A 25,960-nucleotide genomic window follows, 5' to 3' on the forward strand; every position below is an offset into this window, starting at 1 on the left:
TGTTTAACACCCATGGCTACTCTCACCCGAGTGATCAATCCCCCTGTGCGAACATCCGTGATGAACTTTTTGACCATGATGGGGTCAATCTTATCCTCATTCAACACTCTCCAGTAAGGTAGCACCGGAACCTTATTTGTTCCTCCCCTTAGTCTAGATGTGCACGAGAGATGCCGCTTTCTACTGCTGCTTTGGCAGAGGTCAGTCAACCTAGCACAGGTTAATTCATTCATGGGAATGTTGGCATCACTGGCTAGGCCAGCATTTATTGCCCACATTAAGAGGGCATTTAAGAATGAACCACATTGCTGTGGGTCTGGAGTCACCTATAGGCCAGACCAGGGGTGGGATTTTCCACACCCACCCACCGCGATCTTCCAGTCCCACCGTAAGTCAATGGACTTCTGGCTGGGGCATCACCTCACCCACAACAGGCCCAGAAAATCCCAGCCCAGGTAAGGGTGGCAGATTTCCTTCCCTGAAGGGCATTGTTGAATCAGATGGGGTTTTTTTTAATCGTAATTGGCAATGGTCTTGTGGTCTTGATTAGACTTTTAATTAATTGAATTCAAATTTCACCATCTGCCACAGTGAGATTCAAACCCAGGTCCCCAGAGCGTTACCCTGCCTCTCGGGATTACTAGTCCAGTGATAATACCACTACACCACCACCTCCCCACAAAGAGCACACCAGCGGGGGATTAATCATCCATCTGGGGACCTCCCTAACCTCCATGCCTCAGTTCCAGAGCAGGGATACCAATAAACTGCCCCCGCTCCCCCCTTTGGCTCCCCTAGAACAGCCACAGATTTTATCGCCTGACCCTTGACATCGCTTCTGAACAGAGGACCTGCTGAATACAGGAGGCACCACCTCACACCCGAGTGGGAGAGCTGCTCTCAACCAGTGACAAATCCCGTGCCCTTAGCCAGCAACTTATGAAGTTGGTCTCCCATCCCCGCCCTCCCTCCAAATTCCCCCACCCCGCTCCTCCAGCTTCTGTTACTACCTCCTGGGGAACCAGTCTTCCCACACTTGCTGCTGCTGGTTCTTACTGTTTCTTGACTGAGGTTTAAATTGCATCAGCACAGCAGGTGGGTGTGGGGTGGGGGTGGGGGGCTGTTATTTTAACTATGGATGTTTGCGTAAAATGGGCGATAATGAATTAACTGCCTATTAGACACCAGCCCCATTTCACTATCTATCAAATGTAGAGAAATTGGGTGGGCATGGTATAGGGTTGCCAACCCTCCAGGATTGGCCTGGAGTCTCCAGGAATCGAAGGTCAATCTCCAGAACACTGCTATGTGCAGCCCTGGAGAAAAATCATTGGGACATTAAAAAAGATTGGGGGTTTTTGTCATTTCCTTTGAACACTTCCATTTACCAGATATAAAAATATTGAAAATGGTAAAAAAAAAAGGCTGCTTGGCTGTCAGTCAAGCATCATCCAATTGGGTAATGAGCCTTTTTGCTTTCCAATTGGGGTAGTTCATCACCAGGATGGACGTGTTGGCCGACGAATGTCTGGAGGGTGGGGGCAAGTCAAGTGCTGGAACCTCCAGGCATGCATTTAATCACAGTTGGCAACCCTAGGATGGTAATGGTCAGCTGTTCGGTATCGTTCCAAATTCAAATCACCCTCAGGAAATGAAGCCTCTCTTTATTTTAACCAGTTTGTGCTTTCCAATAGAATATCCATTGTCACCTGACTAGCAGGGTACAGGAAAATAACCAGCGGTATTTTAGCTCTCAAGTAATAGAATTTTTAACACAACACACGGGGTCAGTGCTTGAGATTGGAGCCTCGTATGTAAATATTATAAATGAATAAACATTAAGCTCCACCCAGCTTCAGGCATCTTAAGAAAAGTACCGTCCCATATGTAATGGCCATTTTACCTTAGATTCCAGGTATTTAAATTTCGCAAAATAGTCTGGCGATATGCTCCAGTTAGTTCTTATTCTGCAAAGTTTCAGTTGCTGTTCCCATCGCCCCCACCCTCCGAAGTCTAATCCTGGAGCTAAAGGTAGCTGGGACCTCAGCAGATTGAACAATGTGGTAGGGAAAGGATAATCCAGGGCTGGCGAGGCTGGGGGTGCAATTCCACAGTGGGGGCATGATGACTGTGATTGACTCTTAAATGCCCCCTGAACTAGGGCAACTAGGGATGGGTAATAAATGCTGGCCTGCCCAGCAAGGCCCACATCCCATTCACTTGTCAAACCGCACTCTTTATCCAGCAAGAACCATCATCTCCACAAAGCCACCAGCTCAAAATAGAGCTTCAGTCAGGAAAGGTGCTATATAAATGCAAGGCTTTCCTGTCTTTTGGAAATAGATGGGCAATGGGGATTGTTTCGGGCTGGCTTGTCATACTACAGAAAGTTTGTCGCCACATTTATTAAATCTCATTAATCTTCACCACACAAGCAAGCACACTCTACAGCAAATAATTAGCTTGCTTGTCCCAGTTGATGCATTTAGAGGAACATCTGTTCATGTGAATCCTTGTGCTAATAACATGAGCAATTGACAGATGGGTTGTTAATGTGAACCAGCAGCTGAACTGAAGGACAAAGTCTGGGTCGGGGTCTTTCAGTCTCCGTTGGTGCCGACACCAGGATTTTATTCAGACATTATCCAATTTGAATAAATATCCGACAGTCTAACTCCAAACTTGGGTTGTATGTGGAGAGAGCAAGAAAGGTTTACAAGCGTGTCACTGTTGGTGTGAGCAATTTGGGCTGATGATTTAAGACCATAATAAAAATAAAAAAAGCTTACGCTACAACACCAAACCACATTGCATGATGAACAATTGTTCCCTATAGATTAAACTAAGAGAAACCCAGTGGAGATAGGGCTTAGCTTTGTTCAGTTACAACATTTTTTTATTTGTTCATGGGATGTTGGTGTCACTGACTGAACCAGTATTTATTGCCCATCCCTAATTGCCCTTTGAGAAGGTGGTGATGAGCTGCCTTCTTGAACTGCTGCACTCCATGCGGTGTAGGTACACCCACAGTGCTGTTAGGGAGTGAGTTCCAGGATTTGACCCAGCAACAGTGAAGGAACGGCGATATATTTCCAAGTCAGGACAATGAGTGACTTGGAGGGAAGCTTCCAGGTGGTGGTGTTCCCATGTGTCTGCTACCCTCGTCATGGTGCTGTCTAAGGAGCCTTGGTGAGTTGCTGCAGTGCATCTTGTAGATGGTAAACACTGCTGCTACTGTGCGTCGGTGGTGGCAGAAGTGCATGTTTGTGGATGTGATGCCAAGCAAGTGGGCGGCTTTGTCCAAGATGGTGTCAAGCTTCTTGAGTGTTGTTGGAGCTACACTCATCCAGGCAAGTGGAGAGTATTCCATCACACTCCTGCCTTGCGCCTTGTAGATTGTGGACAGGATTTGGGGAGTCAGGAGGTGAGTTACTCACTGCAGAATTCCTAGCTTCTGACCTGTTCATTTCTGCTATGCTGTGATAACAGGACACTTAAAAAATATCTATGGGATTAGACAAAGTCAACATGGATTTATGAAAGGGAAATCATGTTTGACAAACCTACTGGAGTTTTTTGAGGGCATAACTAGCAGAATCGATAAGGAAGAACCAGTGGATGTGATGTATTTTGATTTTCGGAAAGGTTTTGATAAAGTCCCACGTAAGAGGTTAGTGTGTAAAATTAAAGCACATGGGATTGGAGGAATATATTGGCATGGATTGAGAATTGGTTAAGCAGACAGGAAACAGAGAATAGGAATAAATGGGTCTTTTTCAGAGTGGCAGGCAGTGACTAGTGGGGTACCACAGGGATCAGTGCTTGGGCCCCAGCTATTTACAATATATATCAATGATTTGGATGAGAGAACCACATGTAATATTTCCAAGTTTGCTGATGACACGAAACTAGGTGGGAATGTGAGCAATGAAGAGGGTGTTAAGAGGCTTCAAAGCAATTTAGACAGATTGAGTGAGTGAGCAAATACATGGCAGATGCAGTATAATGTGGATAAGTGTGAAGTTATCTACTTTGGTAGGAAAAACAGAATGGCAAAGTGTTATTTAAATGGTGATAGATTGGGAAATGTTGATGTACAAAGGGACCTGGGTGTCCTTGTACACCAGTCACTGAAAGCAAGCATGCAGGTGCAGCAAGCAGTTAAGAAGGCAAATGGTATGTTGGCCTTCATTGTGAGAGGACATGAGTACAGGAGCAAGGATGTATTACTGCAACTGTACAGGGCTTTGGTGAGACCACACCTGGAGTACTGTGGACAATTTTTGGTCTCCTAACCTAAGAGAGGATATACTTGGCATAGAGGGAGTGCAGCGAAGGTTCACCAGATTGATTCCTGGGATGGCAGGATTGTCATATGAGGAGAGATTGGGCCAACTAGGCCTGTATTCACTGGAGTTTAGAAGAATGAGAGGAGATCTCATTAAAACACATAAAATTCTGACAGTGATGGACAGACTGGATGTAAGGATAATGTTTCCTCTGGCTGGGGGGCGTGGGGGGGGGAGGTGGGTGGGGGGGGGGGGCGGTCAAGAACAAGGGGTCACAGTCTCAGGAAAAGGGGTAGGCCATTTAGGACTGAGATGATGAGAAACTTCTTCACTCAGTGGGTGGTGAACCTGTGGAATTTTCTACCACAGAGGCTGTGGAGGCCAAGTCACTGAATATATTTAAGAAGAAAATAGATAGATTTCAGGACTCTAAAGACATCAAGGGGTATGGGGAGTACGGCATTGTGATAGAGGATCAGCCATGATCATATTGAATGGTGGAGCAGGCTCGATGGGCCGAATGACCTCCTCCTGCTCCTATTTTCTATGTTTCCATGTTTCTATGCACTGAGGTTCTTTTAAATATTATTTTATTTTTTGCTAATATTTCCTTGGCACACATATCCTCTGGAGGCAGCTGATTGAAGAGAGGCCATCCAGATGAATAAACTGACTGCTTCAGCAGATTGTGTATAATTTACCTGATAAAAGACTGCAACCATCTAATCTGCTGAGGCTTTGTTGCTTTGCCAGTAAACCCAAAGGTTAACAGTGTAAAATTCTTCAGAATGTTAAGGATGACTGGGAAACCATGATTCTAAAGGATTCCTGCTGGCACTGCGTTCAGACTATTGTGGGAAGGAGCATTGTTCATTTTTAGTTTCAAACTGGAAGCAATAGAGGTGATATCCCATAACCTCTGGTCATGGCTGGAGCATTAGATTGGGAAGAGGCTGGTGTAGAGCATAAATCAGTTGCCCTGTTGCTGTATGTAAATTCTGTGTAAAACCTCTACCTCTAACAGATATGCTTGATTTCATTTTGCCTGAACACAGCAATTTTGCAACTAAGAAAGGGTCTTCAAAGTTTGTGAGCAGTTCAGGCAGGTCACAATTCATTGGCCCTTGCTTAGCTTGACTCCTGTTAACTCAGCTGGTAGCCCCTCTGAGCTAGAAGATCATGGGTTCGAGTACTACCCAAGGGCTTCAACACATGAAACTCAACCCACCTTCTAGTGAGTGCCAGGAGCCACAGTGCCAGGCTGGTGGTGCCATAGGATTAAAATGTTAGGCCGATGGCCCTGTCCCTGAGGTTGAAACAGCCATAACAGATCTTTTAAAATTACTCAGGGAAAACCAGTAGGTTCTGCTGGTATTCTCAGCAACGTTCCTCCTTCAGAGCTTGATTCCCTGGGTGAACACATCATGTTCCCCCTGTTTTTAAGAGCTGACTGGTCACTCATCATCTCTATGTTCCCAACTCAATGGTCTCGCTACTAACTTCCCGCTTACTCCTTCCCACCCACCCCTGCACAGGATGAGATCAGCTCCAACAACAGCCAAGGAGCTCGACATCATTCAGGGGAAAGCTGCCCGTTTGATAGGCTCCCCATCCACTGCCTTAAACATTCTGTTACAGACAAGGTGAGAGAGAACTATTGAAACCCCTATTCCCTTCCCAACTTTCCATAAGCAGTCAACTTTTGAAAGGAAGACGTGTGCTTCTTAACCCCCGAGCGTGTGGACAGTTTGAATAACCAGCAGCAAGTTTTTCATGGGTTTACATAGAGGATTGTTTATTCATGCGCTCACCCCAAAATCCAATCCTATGGCACTCACTCACACGGTCACACACACAAACATACTCAAGGAAAGTACAGTCAAGGAGACTTTTCCAAGTTATAAACAAAAGGATTAGTTCATAATTCATGTGATTGTCCTATTCTGGGAAACCTGCTTCAGAGGCCTGATGAAAAAGGCGTCTTCACTCCTCAAGTGTAGTCTAGGTAAGTTCAGCAGCCGGAGCCACGTGCTGGAGTGGTTTTCAGGATTCGATCAAAGGGGTGAGACGGGCTTTTCCAGCCCTGACATTGACAGGCATTGTAGCAGGCGGGACAGAAAGATTTGGAGATGCCTGCTGGTGTTCAGGGCCGGAAAACCTGGCCATGGACTTTCTGCAGGTCCTGAAGTTAGTTGCTTGCAGCCTCATTACCAGGAGGTCAGCTGGCAGTATTGGTGGAGCTAAAAAGAAACAGGCCTGGAGACCTTGCAATGTTTCAGTCTCCAGTTCCTTTCCACTGCTGCTGCTGTATCTTCTGCAGACAGCACTTAAAGATTATGACAAGACAAACATGGCAGCCTTACCATGTGGCTTCTCAAAATTTCCTTTTCCAAATTTGGTGATTGTCTTGGGTTAGCTGGTTTATTGTTTTTTTTTTAATTTGTTCATGGGATATGGGCGTCACTGGCTAGGCCAGCATTTATTGCCCATCCCAAATTGCCCTTGTTCAGAGAGCATTTAAGAGTTAACCACATGGCTGTGGATCTGGAGTCACATGTAGGCCAGACCAGGTAAGGACAGCAGATTTCCTTCCTTCCCTAAAGGACATTAGTGAACCAGATGGGTTTTTATGGCAATGGTTTTATCATCATCAGACTTTTAATTCCAGATTTTGTTTTGTTAGATTCAAATTTCACCATCTGCTGTGGTGGGATTTGAACACAGATCCCCAGAGCATTAACCTGGCTCTCTGGAATACTTGTCCAGTGACAATATTATTATGCCACCGCCTCCTGAAGTGGGTTGAGACAGTCACTATCTTGTTTCAGAAAGACCCATTCAATTCAAGAATGCCTTTTGCATGGTCTCAGGATATAAGTGGTTGACACCTTTTAGTCTGGAATGTATGTCTTTTTATCCTTGTGATGCAATGTGGCAGTTTTTGAATTCACAGATCGGGTCAGATGACCCCCAGTGGTCATCTTTTGCAGCACATATTACTGTCCACTTTTAAAAGAAAAGACAGTTCCAAAAGATTCCACACGGAGTAAAGTTCATGTCTGGAAAGTTGTGGATATGATGTGCATTTACAGGACATGACAGTTCCCTCTCCCCGCCACCGCTGCAGAGTGGCAGCAGTGTGCACTGTCACCAAGCTGCACAGCAGCAACTTGCCAAGGCTCTTTCGACAACACCTTCCAAACCTGTGACCCACACCTCATGATGAATATAAAGGAAAAGCCTTGCCAGACAAAATTTGACCCATAAAGAGATATTAAGACAGGTAGACAAATGTTGGGTCAAATAAGTAGGTTTTAATAAGCATCTTAAAGAAGGAGAAAGGCACCTGATGTTTAGACAGCAGGATTTGGCCTAGGCTGCTGGAGGCATGGCCATCAGTGGTGGGGGGAGGGGAGTTGAGGCGGGGTGTGGGGTGGGGGGAGGAAGTGGTGGATGGTCAAGAGGCCAAAACTGGGGGAGTGCTGAGATCCCAGAGGATTGTAGGGTTGGAGGAGAAATAGAAGCAGCTTTGATATTCATAAAGAACTTTTGTGTAGCAAGTGCCTCTCTATCACCCATCAGCAAGTAGATTGGTTTCCGTTAACGTTTCCTGTAGAATTTTTAGTACATAGAAATGTACATTTTTAATTCTCAGGAAACACACTTTGAGTTGTCAGAATCCATTATTCCTTCTGGGCTAAATGCCTTTTGTAACGCTCAAAACATATATCCATAAACCCAAACGTGTGGAATTTGTAACACCTGATATTACACTCAGTAATGACATAATGTAACAACAAAGCTGTTAACATGCTTGTCACCTAATTCAGGTGTTTCTGATTCCTTTATTCAATTAAATCATAATATAACTGAACTGAAAGCACGATTGCTTTTTACAGCCGTTCATTTCCTGGTGTTGACTTGTGGCGTTGGACAGCCATTGTGACACTTATCTCCCGTTGTAGCAATCCCACTTTTGATTAAAACCAACTATCGCCAGCTAAGTCTTTGTGTCGATAACCCTGTCTGTGGTCACAGACAAAGGCTTCACTCACGCCTTGTGACAGCTTGGCAACCAATCAATTAAAGCCCGTCAAAGGCACTGACTGAACATCTGTTCTCATGCACAACTGCGGCACAATCAATGGAGGCAGCCTGAAGTCCGACACACTGTCCTAGGCCTGTGTCACCGCAGAGCAAGGAAACAGACAGAGGAAAACATGCTTGTGTCTCACATCAAAAAGGTTAAGTTTTGATTGTCTCAGAATTTTTTTTCTTCGATGGGATGTGGGTGTCGCTGGCAAGGCCAGCATTTGTTGCCCATCCCTAACTGCCCTTGAGCAGCGTAACTTGCTGGGCCATTTCAGAGGGCAATTAAGAGTCAACCATATTACTGTGGGTCTGTAGACCAGCCAAGGTAAGGACAGCAGACATCCTTTCCTAAAGCACCTAATGAACCAGATGGGTTTTTAATGACAATCAGTGATAGTTTTATGGTCACCATTACTGAGACTAGCTTTTAATTCAAGAATTATTAATTAATTGGATTTAAATTCCATCAGCTGGTGGGATTTGAACCCATAATCACCAAATCATCAGCCTAGGCTGCTGGAGTACTAGTCTGGTGACATTCTCACTGCTCCACCTCTTTCTCAGCAGTAGGTATGTGCATTTGGCTCTTGGCCAGTTCCTGAGGACTGTGGTTTTATTAAAAATTTATTTTTAATAAAACTGGGATCACAACTTAAAAATGTATGATCTAAGTGGAATAGATAAGAATACAGGTGGGTGAAGTATTTAAACATCAAAGCAATGACTAGGAAGGATGAAATAGTTTGATGTAATGACAAAGTAAAGCTTGAGCTAATACAAATAAAACAGGATTATGGGGAAGAATGGAATTTGGGAAAGTGGAGACAGAGAGCAGAATTATTGTTTAGAATTTCATTTGAGTGGGCAAAGGGACACAGGAACAGGAGGAGGCCAATCAGCCCCTCAAACCTGTTTCAACATTCAATTAGATCATGGCTGATCGGTACTTGAACTCCATATACCCGCCCTCTCTTATTACACTTGCCCAACAAAAATCTATCGATCTCAATTTTGAAATTTTCAGTTGACCTCCAGCCTCAACAACTTGCCAGGGAACAGAATCCGAGATCTCCGCTGCCCTTTGTGTGAACAATGTGCTCGCTGATAGTCAATTTGGGTTCTGCCAGGGCCACTGGACTCCCGAACTCCTTACAGCCTTGGTCCAAACAAGAGGTGGGGTGAGAGTGACTGCCCTTGACATCAAGGCAGCGTTTGTTCCAATGTGGCATGAAGGAGCCCTGGCAACATTGAAGTCAATGGAGATCAGGGGAAAATTCTCCACTGGTTGGAGTCGTATCTAGTACAAAGGAAGATGGTTGTGGTTGTTGGAGGTCAGTCATCTCAGTCTCAGGACATCACTGCAGGAGTTCCTCAGGGTAGTATCCTAGGCCCAACCATTTTCAGCTGCTTCATCAGTGGGCTTCCCTCCATCATAAGGTCAGAAGTGGAGATGTTCACTGATGATAGCACAATGTTCAGCACCATTTGCGACTCCTCAGATACTGAAAAGGTCCATATACAAATGCAGACTTGGGCTGATAGGTGTCAAGTAACATTTGTGCCTCACAAGGGCTGGGCAATGACCATCTCTCCTTGACATTCAACAGTATTAACATGCTAAATCCCCTACCATCAACACCCTTGAGGTTACCGTTGATCAGCAACTTAACTACAGCAGCCATATAAATACTGAATAAATACCATATAAATACAAGAGCAAGTCAGAAGTTATTCAGTCTGCATCATGTAACCCACCTCCTGACTTCCCAAAGCCTGTCCACCATCTACAAGGCACCAGCCAGGAGTGCGATGGAATACCCTCCATTGCCTGTATGAATGCAGCACTAACAATATTCAAGAAGCTCGACACCATCCAAGAAAAGCAGCCCGCTTGATCGGCACTCCATCCTGCACCTTAACTGTTTACTCCCTCCACCAGCAGTGCACTGTGTATGTATTATATACAAGTTGCACTGCAGCAACTTGCCATTGTTCTTTTGACAGCACCTCCAACTCTTTTCTTTCCTTCCTCAACTCCTGTCTCCGTTTCTGGGGATAGGCTATTAACCAATATCCACTATAAGTCCACTGACTCCCACAGATGCCTTCCTTTCTGCTTCCTGTAAGCACCCTGTTCTATTATCTCAGTTTTCCAGTCTCTGTCACATCTGTTCTGACAATGTGACCCTCCATTCCAGATATTCCAGTATGCCCTCATTTTGTCTCAAGCAAGGATTCCCCCCAACTTTGACAGGGCCTTGACTGTGTCTGTTCTATTTCACACACTCTCACCCCTTCCCCTCCCTCCCAGAATCAGGATAGGGTTCCCCTTGTCCTCGCCTTCCACTCCACCAGCATCCACATTCAACAAATCATTCCCATTTCCAACACCTCCAGCATTATGTCACCACCAAACACATCTTCTCCCCTTCAGCATTCCAAAGGGGTTGTTTGCTTCACAATACCCGACACCACTCCTCACTCACCCCTAACTCCCCTTCCCGTGTCACCTTCCCATGCAAGTGCAGGAGATGCAACACCTTTTCTTTTATCCCCTCTCTGCTCTCCACCCCAGGCCCCAAACACTCCTTCCAAGTGAAACAGTGATTGACGTGTAATCCTTTCAGCTTATGATAGTGCATGTGCTGCTCACAATGTAGTCCCCTCTACACTAGAGGAGACCAAAGCAGACTGGGTGAAAGCAAACTGCTTTGTAAAGCTCCTCCCTGACTCTGAGCTTCTGGTCACATGTCAGTTTAATCCTATGCTGCAGTCCCTCTCTGACCTCTCTGTCCTCGGCCTCCTACACTGTTCCAATAAAGCTCAGTGGCAATTTGAGGAACATCACCTTATCTTTTGATTAGGTACCTATGGCCTTCTGGACTCGACACTCAGTTGAATGATTTCAGACCATAAACTCTGCCCTAATTTCCTTTTATTTTGTTATGTAATCCTTCCTGCTTTCCACACTATCACTGACCTTTCTTTATGTTTCCCCTGCTCCCCTCTTTCCCTGTCCCTGTACTTACTTAAAACCTGTAACCTTTCCTCTAACCTTTCTCCAGAATCTGATGAAAGGTCATCGACCTGTTTGTCTTTGCACAGACACCACCTGACCTGATGAATGTTTCCAGCATTCTGTGTTTTTAATGTTTCTTCAAAGCTTAATGGATTCATGCCAAGCCGGGGGGGGGGGGGGGGGGGGTGCCCATGGGGTAGAGATTCCTCCTGGACTGTAGCACAAAGTGACCAGAACCTCCCTGCCCATTAACCCCCAGCAGCCCCCCTGCCCAGCCCCCATATTCCATTCCATTGGCTGCAATTAAGTTTAATTTCAGGAGGTAGCAACAGGCAGTCAGTGCAATATTAACCATTTTGCAACATCAGCTGAGATTAATTCCTATCCCACCCCATGCCCTGTACCCCATTCAGTCCACAAGCATGTCCCTGATGTCCCTGAGCTTCCGGTCATCTGTCATTTTAATTCTTTGCCGCAGTCCCCCTCTGACCTCTGTCCTCAGCCTCCTACACTGTTCCAATAAAGCTCAACTGCAGCTTGAGGAACATCACCTTCTCTTTTGATTAGGCACCTACGGCCTTCAGAGAGATCAGAGAGACATTAGAAGGAAGGGAAAAGCAGAAATCTGCCTTGTTCCAGTAGAACACTGTATGAGCCCTGCTGAGCAGATGTTGAAGGACAGTTTCACATCAGCTTGCTGTGTAGCTCAATGAATGGCAAGTTCTGTTTGGAGTTGGGAGTGTTAAGTCTGTCAGTCTACAAGGAGAACAAACACACTTTGGTCATTGTCTGAATCTGCTCCCACCACACTCAGGAACAGAAAAGCACCAGGCCAATAGAAAAATCCCACCCACTCTCTCTCCCCCGCTTCTCTCTCTCTCTCTCGCTCTCTATCTCCTTTCATGCTCCTTCTCTCCCTTTCAATATCTCTCGTTCATCTTTCATTCCTCTTTCCTTCGGCCTTTCTCTTTCTTTCTCTTTCTTCGTCTCTCTCCCACACGATATAGCTCACATTCTAGTTTCCTATTATACCTCATGTCACCAACTGCTTCATTGTCTGTAAGGCACTTTGAAATATCCTGAGGTCATAAAAAGTGTGTTAGTAATGCAGCCATTTTACTTTCTTTCGTTCTTTGACCTCTCTGAATCTCCTTATTCTTACTACTCTTTTCATTCTTCCATTCAGGATGAGGGGCAGGAGGTTTAGGGGGGATGCGAGGAAAAACTTTTTTACCCAGAGGGTGGTGACAGTCTGGAATGCGCTGCCTGGGAGGGTGGTGGAGGCGGGTTGCCTCACATCCTTTAAAAAGTACCTGGATGAGCACTTGGCACGTCATAACATTCAAGGCTATGGGCCAAGTGCTGGTAAATGGGATTAGGTAGGTAGGTCAGGTGTTTCTCACGTGTCGGTGCAGACTCGATGGGCTGAAGGGCCTCTTCTGCACTCTGTGATTCTAGCATTCAACATAATTCACATAAAAGTCTTACATTTAAAACAAATAGAGACATTTCAGAACTTGAGATATTTTGACATGCTCACAGCACATATTCAAATAAGCATAATAAGTTAAAAAGCTGACCAGAAATGTTCTCCAGTCATCTTTCGATTCTCTATTATATGAAAGGAAAACTAATAAAAGCATGAAATTATTGATAAACATCAAGGGATTTATTTTGTTCCATTTCTTCCTGTGATCTTCTGTGATTCTGTGATCTCATTCTTCTCTCTTTTCTATATAGATTAGTGGACCAGGGATGATCAATATATGTCCACACTAGGGCATCCATAAATGACCAAGTAAAACTCTCTCCCCCCATTCTCTTTTTCTTCCAGTTAAATTACTGCCAATTAACTTTATGATTTCATTATTCTTATGATTACTTTTGTCAGTACAGTCCTGTAAAAAGCACACTATTAGGAGGCATCAGGGCAGGTTCCGGAGGGTTCATCTTTTATCCCTGAATGTCCCCAATCTGAAGCTGTCCCAATGAGGAGAATGCAGGCAGCTGAGAGACCGAATGGCCTTTCTGACTGACTCACCACTCACTTTGGTGACTGTGAAACTCTCATCAATTGTCATAAAAACCCATCTGGTTCACTAATGCCCTTTGGGGAAGGAAATCTGCCATCCTTAAGCGGTCTGGCCTACATGTGACTCCAGTCCCACAGCAATGTGGTTGACTCTTAACTGCCCCTCTGAAGTGGCCCAGCAAACCACTCAGTTCAAGGGCAGTTAGGGATGGGCAACAAATGCTGGCCTTACCAGCGACGCCCATATCCCATGAACGAATAAAGGGAAAAAAAATTACAATTCAGAAATAGGTCATTCAGCCAATTGCTCCGTGTTGGTGTTTATCCTCCACAGGAGTCTTTTCATGCAACCCTATCAAGATATCCCTCTATTCATTTCTTGTTCATGTATTTATTCAGCTACCTCTTAAAGGAATCAATGTTAATTGCTTCAGTTACTCCCTGTGACAGTGAGTTCCACATTCTCACCACTCTCTGGGTAAAGAAGCTTTTCCTGAATTCTTTGTTGGGTTTATTGGTGACTCTTATATTTATGAGCCCTAGATTTGGTTCCGCTCACATTTTCAATGTATCAGCCCTATCAAAGACCTTCATAGGTTTAAAGACTTCTATCAGGTCACCCCTCAGTCTTTTTTCCAGATTGAAGAGCCCCAGTCCAGTCAGTCTTTCCTGAAAGCCATAACCTATTAATATTCAAATTAATATTAATGTTGGTGTTAATATTGGTAAGTTTAACATTAAGGGATATTTAATAAAGTTGTAATGGAGCAGAGGTTTGGAGCTGTAAGTGAGTGCACTGTTGATGATTTTAATACTGCAGTGGCAGGAGATGATGGACTATATAGGGATTTAAATAGGATTATGTAGGACATACAGCACAAAACAGGCCATTCAGTCCAACCAGTCCATGCTGGTGTATATATATCACTTGAGCTTCTTCCCTTCTTTCCTTATCTAACACTACAGTTGTAACCCTCTTTTCCCTTCTTCCTCATACTTGTCTAATTTCCCCTTAAATACGTCTATACAATTCACTTCAAACACTCCCTGTGGTAACAAGTTCCACATTCTTAGCACTCTTTGGGTAAAGAAGTTTATTCCCAATTTCCTATTGGATTGCTTGGTGACTATCTTATATTGCTGTCTTCTGGTTATGGTCTTCCCCACAAGAGCAAATATTCTGTATCCACTCTAACAACATGTTTCATCATTTAAAGGTCTCTATTAGGACACCCCTCAGCCTCCTATTTGTAAGAGAAAAGAGACCCAGCCTCTCCATTCATTCCTGATATGTATACCCATGCGTTTCTGGTATCAGCCTTGTAAATCTTCTCTGAACCCTCCCCAGTGCCTCTTTATTTTCAATATAGATTTTTAATATGCATTGGTGGCAAGAAACCTTCCAGAAAATAACATCACCATCTTCAAATAGAGGGCTGCTTTAAAAATCTTCTTAGTCTTACAACTGGTGTGTTAACAATACGATGTGCTGCTATCTCAGTTTCTTTTTATAGTGATTATATAAACAACTGAACAGTCTGAGACAAACCCCAAGGACTCAAGACAAATGCCGATTAAGATTCATGGGATCCTAGGCAACAAGACATTCAGGCCTCCCTTCAGCACTTCCATGCACAACTCCCCATCCCTGTGCACAACTTTCCCTTATACATATCTCCCCACTCGGTGCATATCTCCCCACTCGGTGCATATCTCCCCACTCGGTGCATATCTCCCCACTCGGTGCATATCTCCCCACTCGGTGCATATCTGCCCAGCCCATGCATAGCTCCCCAGCCCATGCATAGCTCCCCAGCCCATGCACAATTCCCTGTGCATCACTCTTCCGCACTCCACAATACTTCATTTTACACATTACTATGACCCTTGCTTCCCTGCCCTTTATTCTCCCAACCCACCTAAGCTCTAAATAAGCCATTTTACACATTCTCCCCCCTCTCTACATAAACAATGTGCATTGATATAGCACCTGTAACACAGTCAAACACTCCAAGGTGCATGTTAGGAGTGTTATCAAACAGAATTTGGAACTGAGCTGATAGCAGATGGTCAAAAGCTTGGTCAAAGAGGTAGGTTTTAAGGAGTGCCTTAAAGAAGGAAAGAGATGTAGGAAGATTTAAAAAGTGAATTCCAGAGTTTTGGACCTAGATGGCTGAAGGCATGACCACCAACAGGAAATCGGGGATGAACAAGAGGCCGGGATTGGTGGAATTCAGGGTTCTCAGAGAGCTGTAGGAATGGAGGAGGTTACAGAGACAGGGAGGAAGGTAAGGCATGGAGAGATCTGAACACAACAATAAGAATTTGAAATCCCCACTGTGCTGAAACCCACTGATGTGTCTCCTACTTTAATACACTCTTTCTGGGAATGGTGGAACTGTGTGCTGCTCTGAAATGTGGTCAGTTGTCCTATCTATAGGTACAACCTTTTAAATCGCAAACTTGGCAATGGCTAATTGCTAATTCCTGACTGATTTTAACTTAGCTTCTTTCCCAACCTTTTGAGCCTAGGTTGTGTCTTGCACGGTGCTCTGTGTCCCTTCACCCAGGTTTCAGGATAACAGTTGTATAAAAAATACCAACATTAAACTAATAAATATTCCTGTCATTCACCGTCAAAAAAAAATCTCATTGCTGTGACATCAAAAACAAAAACAGAAACAGTCGGTGGAAAGCACACTTTGTTCTGTAAAGTTTGTCACGTAACTCATTCAGGATTTGCATTATCTATATCATGTACTTGTCCTCATACACTTAATGGTGAAACCTACCAGAAAACCAAAACGTTATGGCTGGAATTTTCCACCCCCGTTGGTGTCAGGCGTCATGGTGGGTGTGAGCGGACAAAATGGTGGGCAGGCCAAAAATCAGCTTCATGCCGTCATGAAACAGGTTTGCGATTGTCTGCTCCATCCGTCAGTGATGGGCCATGTTTCCCACCACCACCCGTCTGGAACCTAATTTCAATACCTTAGCATTTTATTATTAGCCCTGCTCACCGGAATCATCCCCCGTCACCCAACCCCACACTGGATCATCCAGGCACGTCAGTGTGATTACACGCCAATGTGTTTCACAACTGTACGTAAGCGACCTGCACCTGTCGAGCTGCCCTTCAATCGGGACTTTGAGGTTTGTTTGCCTACCTTGCTTCAGGCAGCACTCGTGGTCATCAGTACCAGGCTTCACAAGCAGCACCACATCACTTTTAGGGGGGTTCACGGGCAGGTCTCTACCCACCAGACCAGCCATAAGGCAGGGGGTGGCTTTTCAACGGCTGCAGGGCTACGGCTTGTTTGGGGAAGGGGGAGAAGTGGCCTCGGGCAAGGGAAGAGGCTGCAGGGTGAGGGCTGTATTGGGGAAGGTGGGTATCCCAGGGTGTGTGTGGGGGCACATGTTGATCTGTGCAAGTGGCCTGAAGATGGTGAGGGCTGAGGAGGCTATCTCCAGAGGAGATGAGGCCATTTGGAATTGTAAGAGTGTGTGTGAGAGAGTGAGTGGTGATGTCCTTTGAGCTGGCAGTGAGTGAGTTGCCAGTGAATGTGTGATGGCCTTGTGTGTGTGTGAGTTTAGAGTAATGAGATGGTTGCCTTACCCAGGCAGCATGGATGAGATCATTCATCCTCTTTCTGCATTGGATGGTCAACCTCTTCTGTGCACTGACCATCTCTACCATCGCCTCCCAAGCCAGAGTGGTGAGACAGATGGGCCTCCTGCAACCAGAGCGGGGGTGGAGGACACCGCGGTGAGCCTCCATGGTGTCCAGAAGGCATCTCAGGATGGAGGGTCTGCACTCTTCTTGGCTTTTGGGGCTATGTCTTCACCGGAGCAGGTCCTGGGCTGCAAGCATTGAGAAGTGTAGGCGCGGCTTCAGTGAGGTGACAGTGTGGCAGGTAAATCAGAGGCTGCCCGCCGGCGAGACGGTGTGATTCCTGTGGCTGCATAATTAATGAGGCTGGAAGGGGCCGATTAGGGTGTGAAAAGCTGCCATTGCGGCCGGTGGGTAAAATTACATTTTTCCTGCCCACCACCATATTGTGTGAAAATCTGGGACAATTCCATCCTTAATCTCCTCATTCAGTTTCACAAATTGCTCCACTTTGATGGGATGGTTAATTTCAGGTTAATAATGTTGAAATATCAATAGAAACATAGTGAAGCACCCAATTGGATGGTTTGGAGCACATGGGTGCAGGCTACAGTCAGGCACAAGAGCTAAATGCACTTGATCTGGGCCTCAAGCACCTGAGAACAAATTGGTGCAGGAGACACTGGGCTTTTTGAGATTTGCAAGTGCTGTTACGATGTTAAGCTTTATTTTGTGATATTGAGGTGACACTTGGGCCAAGCAGAAACAAATTGAAGAAGCAACGATCCTTCGGCACGATCTCAATCTCCCTCAGGGGTACTAGTGCCCTCCAATAAATACTTCAACCATTCTATATGCAGTCTCCTGTGCTGCATGAATTAAACTCACAGATGCCAGAAATAATTTTTGATGCTTTTCTCATCTGAGCACTTGGTTCCTCTCTCTGGTTCAATAATGTTTTCTCCCTTGCTCTTCTAACCTCTCTCGGGTGCTCTACAGACATTCACCTGTTCTATACATTGACTTTAGCAATGCCAGGCTTTACATTGCCTTTTAGCTTCCCATCATCATTACTTCCCTCTCACAAAAGCAACCTATAGACAACATTTATGCCTCATCCAACGTCACTTAAAGAAGAGTCATATGGACTCGATACATTAACTCCGTGGGGAGAATTTTCTCTCCGTTGGGTTGGCCGGTTGGGTTGTGGACGCGGGCTGGCGAGCAGCCAATCACCACCCGCGATCGTCTGCATGCTGCCATTTTACATGGGCGGGCCAATTCAGGTGTGTGAAAGAGCGCAGGAATCCCTCTGAGGCACAGAGCTTCCTCAGGGAGATTAATTTCATATTAAAACATTGGAAAAAATAAAAAATAAAATTACCCAGACATGTCCCCTCATGTGACATTGTCACATGAGCTGGGACATGTTTATGAATAGTCATCAAACATTTTATTGAATTAATAAACCCTTCATGAAACCTCATCCCGCCTGTGGATGAGGTTCCATGAAAAATGCGAAGGCCGCTTGGGCTCTTTGCCTGCCCAATAACCTTAAGGTTGGACAAGCAGCCCTGACAAGTACTTTAATTAGTTCATTAATGGCCTTAACAGGCCTTTGATAGTTTGGTGGGAGTGCGGCCGACTCTGGTGCGCACCCACCGAACTGAAGATCGGAATGATGTGCGGTGACATCAGGACACACGCCCGATGTCATCACACATCATTTTACACGTTGGCGAGCGGGGCACCCCCCCTGCATGCCTGACAGTAGATTCTGCCCTGTCTTTCTCTCCACAGATGCTGCCAGACCTGCCAAGTTTTCCCAGCATTTTCTGTTTTTGTTTCAGATTTCCAGCATCCGCAGTATTTTACTCTTATCACTAAAACACGATCTGCTCGTTATCACATTGCTGTTTGTGGAATCTAACAGCGCACAAACTGGCTGCTGCATTCCCTGTATTACAATGCTTCAGAAATACTTAATTGTCTGTAAAGTACTTTGGGATGTCCAGAAAGGTGCTATACAAGCCTAAGTTATTTTTCTCAGTTTGTAGTCTCACCCGAAGGATGACACTTCCAAAAGCTGAAGTGCCACCTTAGGCCTGAGTTCAAACTCCTGGTGTGCTAATCTGGTCAAAGAGGTGAGAGTGTTACCCACAGAACCAAGTCCTGCAGTTCTGTGGAAATACCGGACTGCTGCATCGAAAGTGGGGAACTCATTCCACAATTCCGCACTTACAGCAGAGAAGTCAGGGATAAGTGGGCATGGCTGGTCACCCTGCTTCCCTGGACTATCCCCTGTGTGAACGAAGGCCCCCTTTAGGAGCAGGGGACTGTGGAATTAATTCTTGTGTAACCCACCCCACTTGCTATCCATTGGCCCCATCCACCACTCCAGGTGTAAAGGGAGCCTCTTTACCGTGGATGAGGTGGGAGTTGTCGTCGGGTCCATGAAAAAGTGCATTTAGCCTGGTGCAAAAAAAAAAGCAGCGTGGAGATGAAAAGGAAGCCTGGAGATGACAGAAATGTGAAACAAAAACAGAAAATGCTGGTACCACCCAGCAGGTCAGCCAGCAATAGAAAGAGAGCTAGAGCTGTGATGTGAAAAATAACTTCACTTACAAAGTCCCTGCCAACACCAGCAGTTATTCTGATAAAGTTTGGGCATTGTTTAAAAGCAAAAAAAAATAAATGAAATATGAGCTTAAGCTTTACATACACCATGGAATGCCCTGTTCACCCTGCAAAGGGTCAAGGTTCGGACACCCCTGGCTCTGAGTGATAAAAGCACCACTTGGTGTAATACCGAGGCACACAGGCAAGGAAAGCCCCATGGCCCATCTCAAGTCTATACTCAGTTAGCTGCCATTGAACTGGTGTGATGCTGGTCATTATGCTGGGAAGCAAAAAAAAAAAATCATCCACGGCCCTTTGTTATATTATTTGAAAAGAGTTAAGAACTATATTGTTATCTGCATATGTCCAGGATGCCACATCATTCACGACTCCACCATAGCCTGTGTGCAACAATGTAGTATTCTACAGCACGTGGTGAGAGCTGAGAAACACCCTGGTTTCAGCCACAGACATAACTCACATTTTTTTCATTCTTTCTTGGGACGTTGGCATTGCTGGCAAGGCCAGCATTTGTTGCCCATCCTTAACTGCCCAACTTGCTAGGCTATTTCAGAGAGCATTTAAGAGTCAACCACATCGCTGTGCGTCTAGAGTCAAACGTAGTCCAGACCAGGCAAGGACAGCAGATTTCCTTCCCTAGAGGGCATGAGTGAACCAGATGGGTTTTTACAGCAATCGATGATAAGACTGTAGGAGCAGAAGTAGGCCATTCGGCCCATCGAGTCTGCTCCGCCATCCAATGAGATCATGGCTGATCTGATAATCCTCAATTCCACTTTCCTGCCTTTTCCCCATAACCCTTGATTCCCTTACTGATTAAAAACCTGTCTTTCTCAGTCTTGAATATATTTAACCACCCAGCCTCTACAGCCCTCTGGGGCAAAGAATTCCACAGATTCACCACCCTCTGAGAGAAGAAATTTTGATAGCTTCATGGTCACTATTACTGAAACTTGCTTTCAATTTCAGATTTTATTAATTGACTTTAAATTCCACCAGCTGGTTGGTGGGATTTGGACTCATGGCCGGAGAGCATTAGCCTTGGTCTCTGGATTACTAGTCCAGTGACATCACCACTACACCACTGTCTCCCCCACTCCTGACTGTCTCCCTATCGGTTTATAGATTCTATGGTAGGTGGGTTACATTTAAGGGCAGAATCCAGCTGTCTGCATTTACTCCTTAGGCTGACAGGTAAAGATTGATCATTTGGTGACAACCTGGAGGACATCATAAAGTAAGACTTGCATTTGTATAGCTGCCCATAGTTCCTTGATAACGATCAGATAATCTGTTTTAGTGATGTTGGTTGAGGGATATATATTAGCCCAGGACACCAGAGCTCCCCTCTTCTTCAATTAATGCTATGGGATCTTTTACAACCACTTGAGAGGGCGGATGAGACTTGGGTTTCACTTCACATCCGAAGGGCAATGCAGCCCTCCCTCAGTGCTGTACTAGGTCAAGACCTCTGTTGATTTTAAACAGATTTATTCACAAGAAGCTATATAGCGTTTTGACGACTGCTACTACCTTCTCCTAAAGAGCGACTCTGGCCGATTAGAAGCCTCTGTGATTGCACAGATGCTCCAGGGTTCATCACATGAGCCTCCGACTCATTTTCTTGAAGTGCAAATGGATTTTTATCTCAGTAGGTAGCCAGTGTTGGTGAGATCCACCACAGTGTAAATTCGTATCATTAGAGAAAGAGTGGAACGTGACATGGAAACAATGCGTTCTCTGTGTAGCTGTTTTCAGGCAATTTGTTGTGAAATCTCACCATTCTATATCCTGGCCTGTCAAAATTTAATAGCAATTGTACTTCATTCCAGGACCCAGCAATTGGTCTCCAAGTGACTGACAACATGCTGCATTCACTCTGTATTCAGGGTCAGAGAGTCTCCTCTTTCTTTTTATTTTTTCTTGCTTTCTTCTGCCTTTGTGCCGACTCAATCCTGGTGCCAAACAAGTGATTTTGCTGGTGCTGTTTGTGCAGGGAGTGAAAAGCAGCCCATATCTAAAGCACAATGATCTGGAGTGGCCTTGGGGCAAGTAGGTGTCTGTCCCATGATATGTAGAGAGGGTGGGAAATCTGATGGTGATCACTGATGTTCAACAACATTGCTGTTGGAATGAGTGAGGCCTGTCGTGAGGGACCTGGGGAGCTGTGGTCCTTGAGCGCGATAGATTAGAACGACAGAATGGAAGCAGGGATAAACAAAAAAAAATGACTTGTGTTAATACAGCACCTTTCACAACCTGAGGATACCTGAGGGCACAATTGTTATAGTCACTGTTGTAATGTAGAAAATGTGGCAGCCAATTTGCCCTCAGCAAGACTCTCACAAGGCAGTGTGATAATAACCAGATAATCTGTTTTTAGAGTTGCTAGTTGAGGGATAAGTGTTGGCCAGGACAGGAGACCAGGGGAGAACTCTCCTGCTCTTCTCCAAAACATTACCATGGGATCTTTTACACCCAGCTGAGGGAACAGACAGGGCTTCAGTTTGACATCTCATGCCAAAGATGGCACCTCTGACAATGCAGCAGCCTCTCAGTACTACACTGGAGTGTAAGCCTGGATTATGTGCTCAAGTCTCTGGAGTGGGACTTGGATTCCACAACCTTCTGACCCAAGAGTACTACCCACTGAGAGACACTGAAGGAGCGCGTATACTCTCAGAGAGTTTCTCTTCTGGGGGTCACAGTTTCTAACCAACCCTTAAACACTTGAATCTACTGCTCTCATTCAATGGTTTTGCCTAGCTCCTGTCAGATCGAGGCAGGGTGTAGCCTGATATACAAGAATACACACTGACCCCGGCGAGAAAGGTTTCTGTTTTTAAATCTAAGTGATGGCAGGGCAGTGGGGGTAAGGTCAGGGTGTACAAGAACACGGGAGTTAGGAGCAGGAGTAGGCCATTTCGCCCCATGAGTCTGCTCTGCCATTCGATATATAAAATAGTGCAACGGGAATTAATCCATGACCTTGCTCCCCTGCCCTGCCATCACGTAGATTTAAACACAGAAACCATTCTCACCAGGGTTAGATTTGATTGATTTTCACTACTGCTAAAATGGAGTTTTGTGTAGATTAGCTACACCCTCTTACAGTCCAGGATTCTATTCCATAAGGTTGTGGATCCACAGAGGATAGGAGCTGGTAAACCAGTCCTCCTGCACAGATCACAAATCAAGATTGACACGAGTCGATGAGGAAGTCTCCTGCATCACTCCCCTGACAAAGTCATTAAAAACTGAAGAAGAAATAAATTGGCTGAATAAACACCATAACCCCCAGGGGGCCAGAACACGCAGTGGGAATGGATCATTACTGGATAGCTTCCAGTGCAGGAGACTGAAAATTCATAAATTACTAGATAATATTCTGGATGTAAATCACACTCCAATGCACTGTGTAACATTTCTCCCAGCTAAATTCTGAGCTAGTCCAAATAGCCCAGGATACAATTCCACTTCCTGTACAAAAAAATTCCCTCTTCCCCCATTAAAACTCGCTGTCTAATCAGTTGCCAGACGGAATACAGTCTCAAATTATTTATCAGCTCAAAGCTCAACTATCTAAGTATTAGAAAACCATTGGCTCCTTTTAAAATAATCATTTCAGCTATTTGTTTTCCCCTGGTTAGTTGACGTTTCACAGAGGTGCAGGGGGTTGGACTCTTACTTTAACTCATTCCTTTTCCTTGGCCTAGAGGCGGTGTAATTCCTTCCCTCCCTTCCTAAGCTTTCTCAGTAGGATAAAAGGCTGATTGGAAAGTAACACATTTTAAAATTTATTCTTTCACGGGATGTGGGCATCATTGGCTGGGCCCAGCATTTATTGCCCATCCCTAGTTGCCCTTGAGAAGGTGGTGATGAGCTGCCTTCTTGAACCGCTGCAGTCCATGTGGTGTAGATACACCCACAGTGAGGGAGTTCCGGGGTTTTGACCCAGTAACCCTGCTGACCCAACTTTGTAATATGTTAATCTTGAGAAATAACTATATGGATGCATCGCCAAGCCCTTACTCTGTGCTTATTGCTTGCAGGACGGCCAGCTCCCAGCAAGAAGTTTAGTGGACACTTTGACATGGGGGCAAACCTGTAACAGCGGGGGTTGGGGGGTGGGGGGGTGGCATGGGGCTGCTGCTGGGCCTGTAAGAGCCGCAGGGAGGGACTCACTGTCAGCCCATCCAATCAGCCACAGGGCATCTCTGGACTCAGTCTGTGTATGTGCCAGGCCTGATGCCTGTGCAGAAACAAGTCATTTGCAAAAGAAATCAGGTTAGGGAAGGCCTAGCCCTGGAACACAGGACAAAAGGACAAATTACGAGACGATCGCGGGAAATGTAGGACCGTGGTCACCCTGAGGTGGCTAAGGCTATGCTGTGTCCATATAACTAGTTAGGTCCATACTCTGTCATAGAGCTGGCTAGGTCCATGCTTTATATATACATGGCCAGTTCTATACTTTGTGCAAGCTCTTGGGATCAAGTTAGCTTCAAGGTAGCCAGTCTGGTCATTGGGAAATTGGAATCAAGTCAAATCTCTGTGGCACACTCAGCTCCAACAGGTATGATTATTCCAGTTAAATCTCCAAAAGGAAACCTACAAGCACTCTTTGTTGGTAAGCTATACAGTTCTAGCTGGTTAAATGCAGCCAGATTTGGATCCCAATTTAGGTGAGTGAGTGTATCGCTGTCCAGGGCATGGATAGTACAGTAGGCCTGTGGCCTTCTCTGCAGCTTGGTTTGGGGGAACCCCAAGCCCAACATCCTGTGCATCTCAAACCAAATTGGTGATATGGTACTTACCCAGTGAGTTGAAGGACATGCAATTTTGATGTTCATCAGTGTTGTGAGGTCTACAGTCATAAACTTCGTTCTTCAGATCTTGCAGCAACTGTGTGTGTAGTTAATGGAACTCTTCTGTAGTACAGCTGATCTGTAGTATTCCAGCGCACACTGGTTTTACTCTTATCAGGAACTGTACCAAACGAGGATGGTAAAGAATTGGACTATTGATATACGTAAAAAAGCTGACAATTGTACCTGTTTCCTTCTGAATAGTTCTCTGTCTCTCACATTCTTTTCTGCTTCTTACCTCACACAGAGCAAAGATGCTGGGATCAGGACTCTTGTCATGCTGGATGAACAAGGAGGTGAGTGGGTTTCAGAAAACACTCATGGGTTCATATCAGGAGATGGAAGGGGAAATGTTGATCCTTCTGAGTTTAGACTGAGGCAACAGCTGGGGCTGTGGGGATGAGAGTTATGGTGCTGAGCTACAGAGCAACACTTGCACAAAGAAACCATTCTCCTATTGCTGGTATGATGCATAAAGTTAGAATGCCACTCTCGCTCAGTGGGTAAATGTGTGGCCCAATGCGGAGCTAAGTCATACAGACCCAGGATGTTCCCAGTGTTCCAGACCTGGCCTCTGCTGACCTAATCCATCCAAAATAAGACAGCAAGAGTGATGCTCCCCAACGAATTATTTTGAGATCTTGACATAGGTCATTCATTTTTCAGGTACCTGTGATATTACAGTGGACATGTTGTGACTTATTCCACTTCTGGATTTCACAGGGGTCTCCAGTACAGTTAAAACAACCAGCCATCCTGCTCTTCAGTCTTGCCCCACATCACAACATCCTAATCCCTAACCCATTTCAATCTGGAACGATTTGAGTCAAGCCTGATTTATTTTTTTAACGGTTTTAAATTTCATTCTGGAGATGCCCAGTCCTAGTTGTCCCTGAGAAGGTGATGGTGACCCTTCTCACTGAAGCGCTGTATTCTATTCTCTGTAGTAATTTGAGACAGTGGAAGGGGCCTGCTAGGCCAATCCAGAGGGCAGTTGAGAGTCAACCATGTTGACGTAGGACTGGAGTCACATATAGACCAGGTAAGGTGGCTGGTTTCCTTCCCTGAAGGATAAGAGTAAACTAGTTGAGTACTTGCAACATTTTATTTCAAGATTCTTTTGAAACCAGGTTCACATCCCAAACTGTCATGGTGAGATTTGAACTCTCCTTCTTGGGCCCAGGAACAGATGTATGTGACAGAATTTGTGGAAAGTGATCCCCACAACACTGTTTACAAATTCCAATTAGAATCTCATGTACTCGTAATTAAATTTATCCTATTCAATGCCTGAAAACCAATGGATCCAATCAGCGTTGCAATCAGAATGCAAGGCTGTTCGGGATGAGCAAGGCTTATAAACAAGGGGACTACAGCCAGTACCTCTCAGTTGCAAAACAGTAATTGTTG

At 45.2% G+C, this 25,960-nt stretch overlaps 1 protein-coding gene across 2 annotated transcripts in view; it reads left to right on the plus strand.

Moving 5' to 3' along the window:
* Positions 1-25,960, plus strand: part of LOC121272587 (synaptosomal-associated protein 25-like) — an 89,987-nt gene that overhangs the window by 33,051 nt on the left and 30,976 nt on the right. For both annotated transcript variants that reach the window (XM_041179240.1, XM_041179241.1), the window contains exon 4: positions 24,798-24,846. In XM_041179240.1, the coding sequence (XP_041035174.1) occupies positions 24,798-24,846 (49 nt within the window). The remainder of the gene's footprint in view (positions 1-24,797; positions 24,847-25,960) is intronic.

The sequence above is a fragment of the Carcharodon carcharias genome, chromosome 34 (genome assembly GCF_017639515.1).
Source record: "Carcharodon carcharias isolate sCarCar2 chromosome 34, sCarCar2.pri, whole genome shotgun sequence".
NCBI classification, from domain to species: Eukaryota; Metazoa; Chordata; class Chondrichthyes; order Lamniformes; family Lamnidae; genus Carcharodon; species Carcharodon carcharias.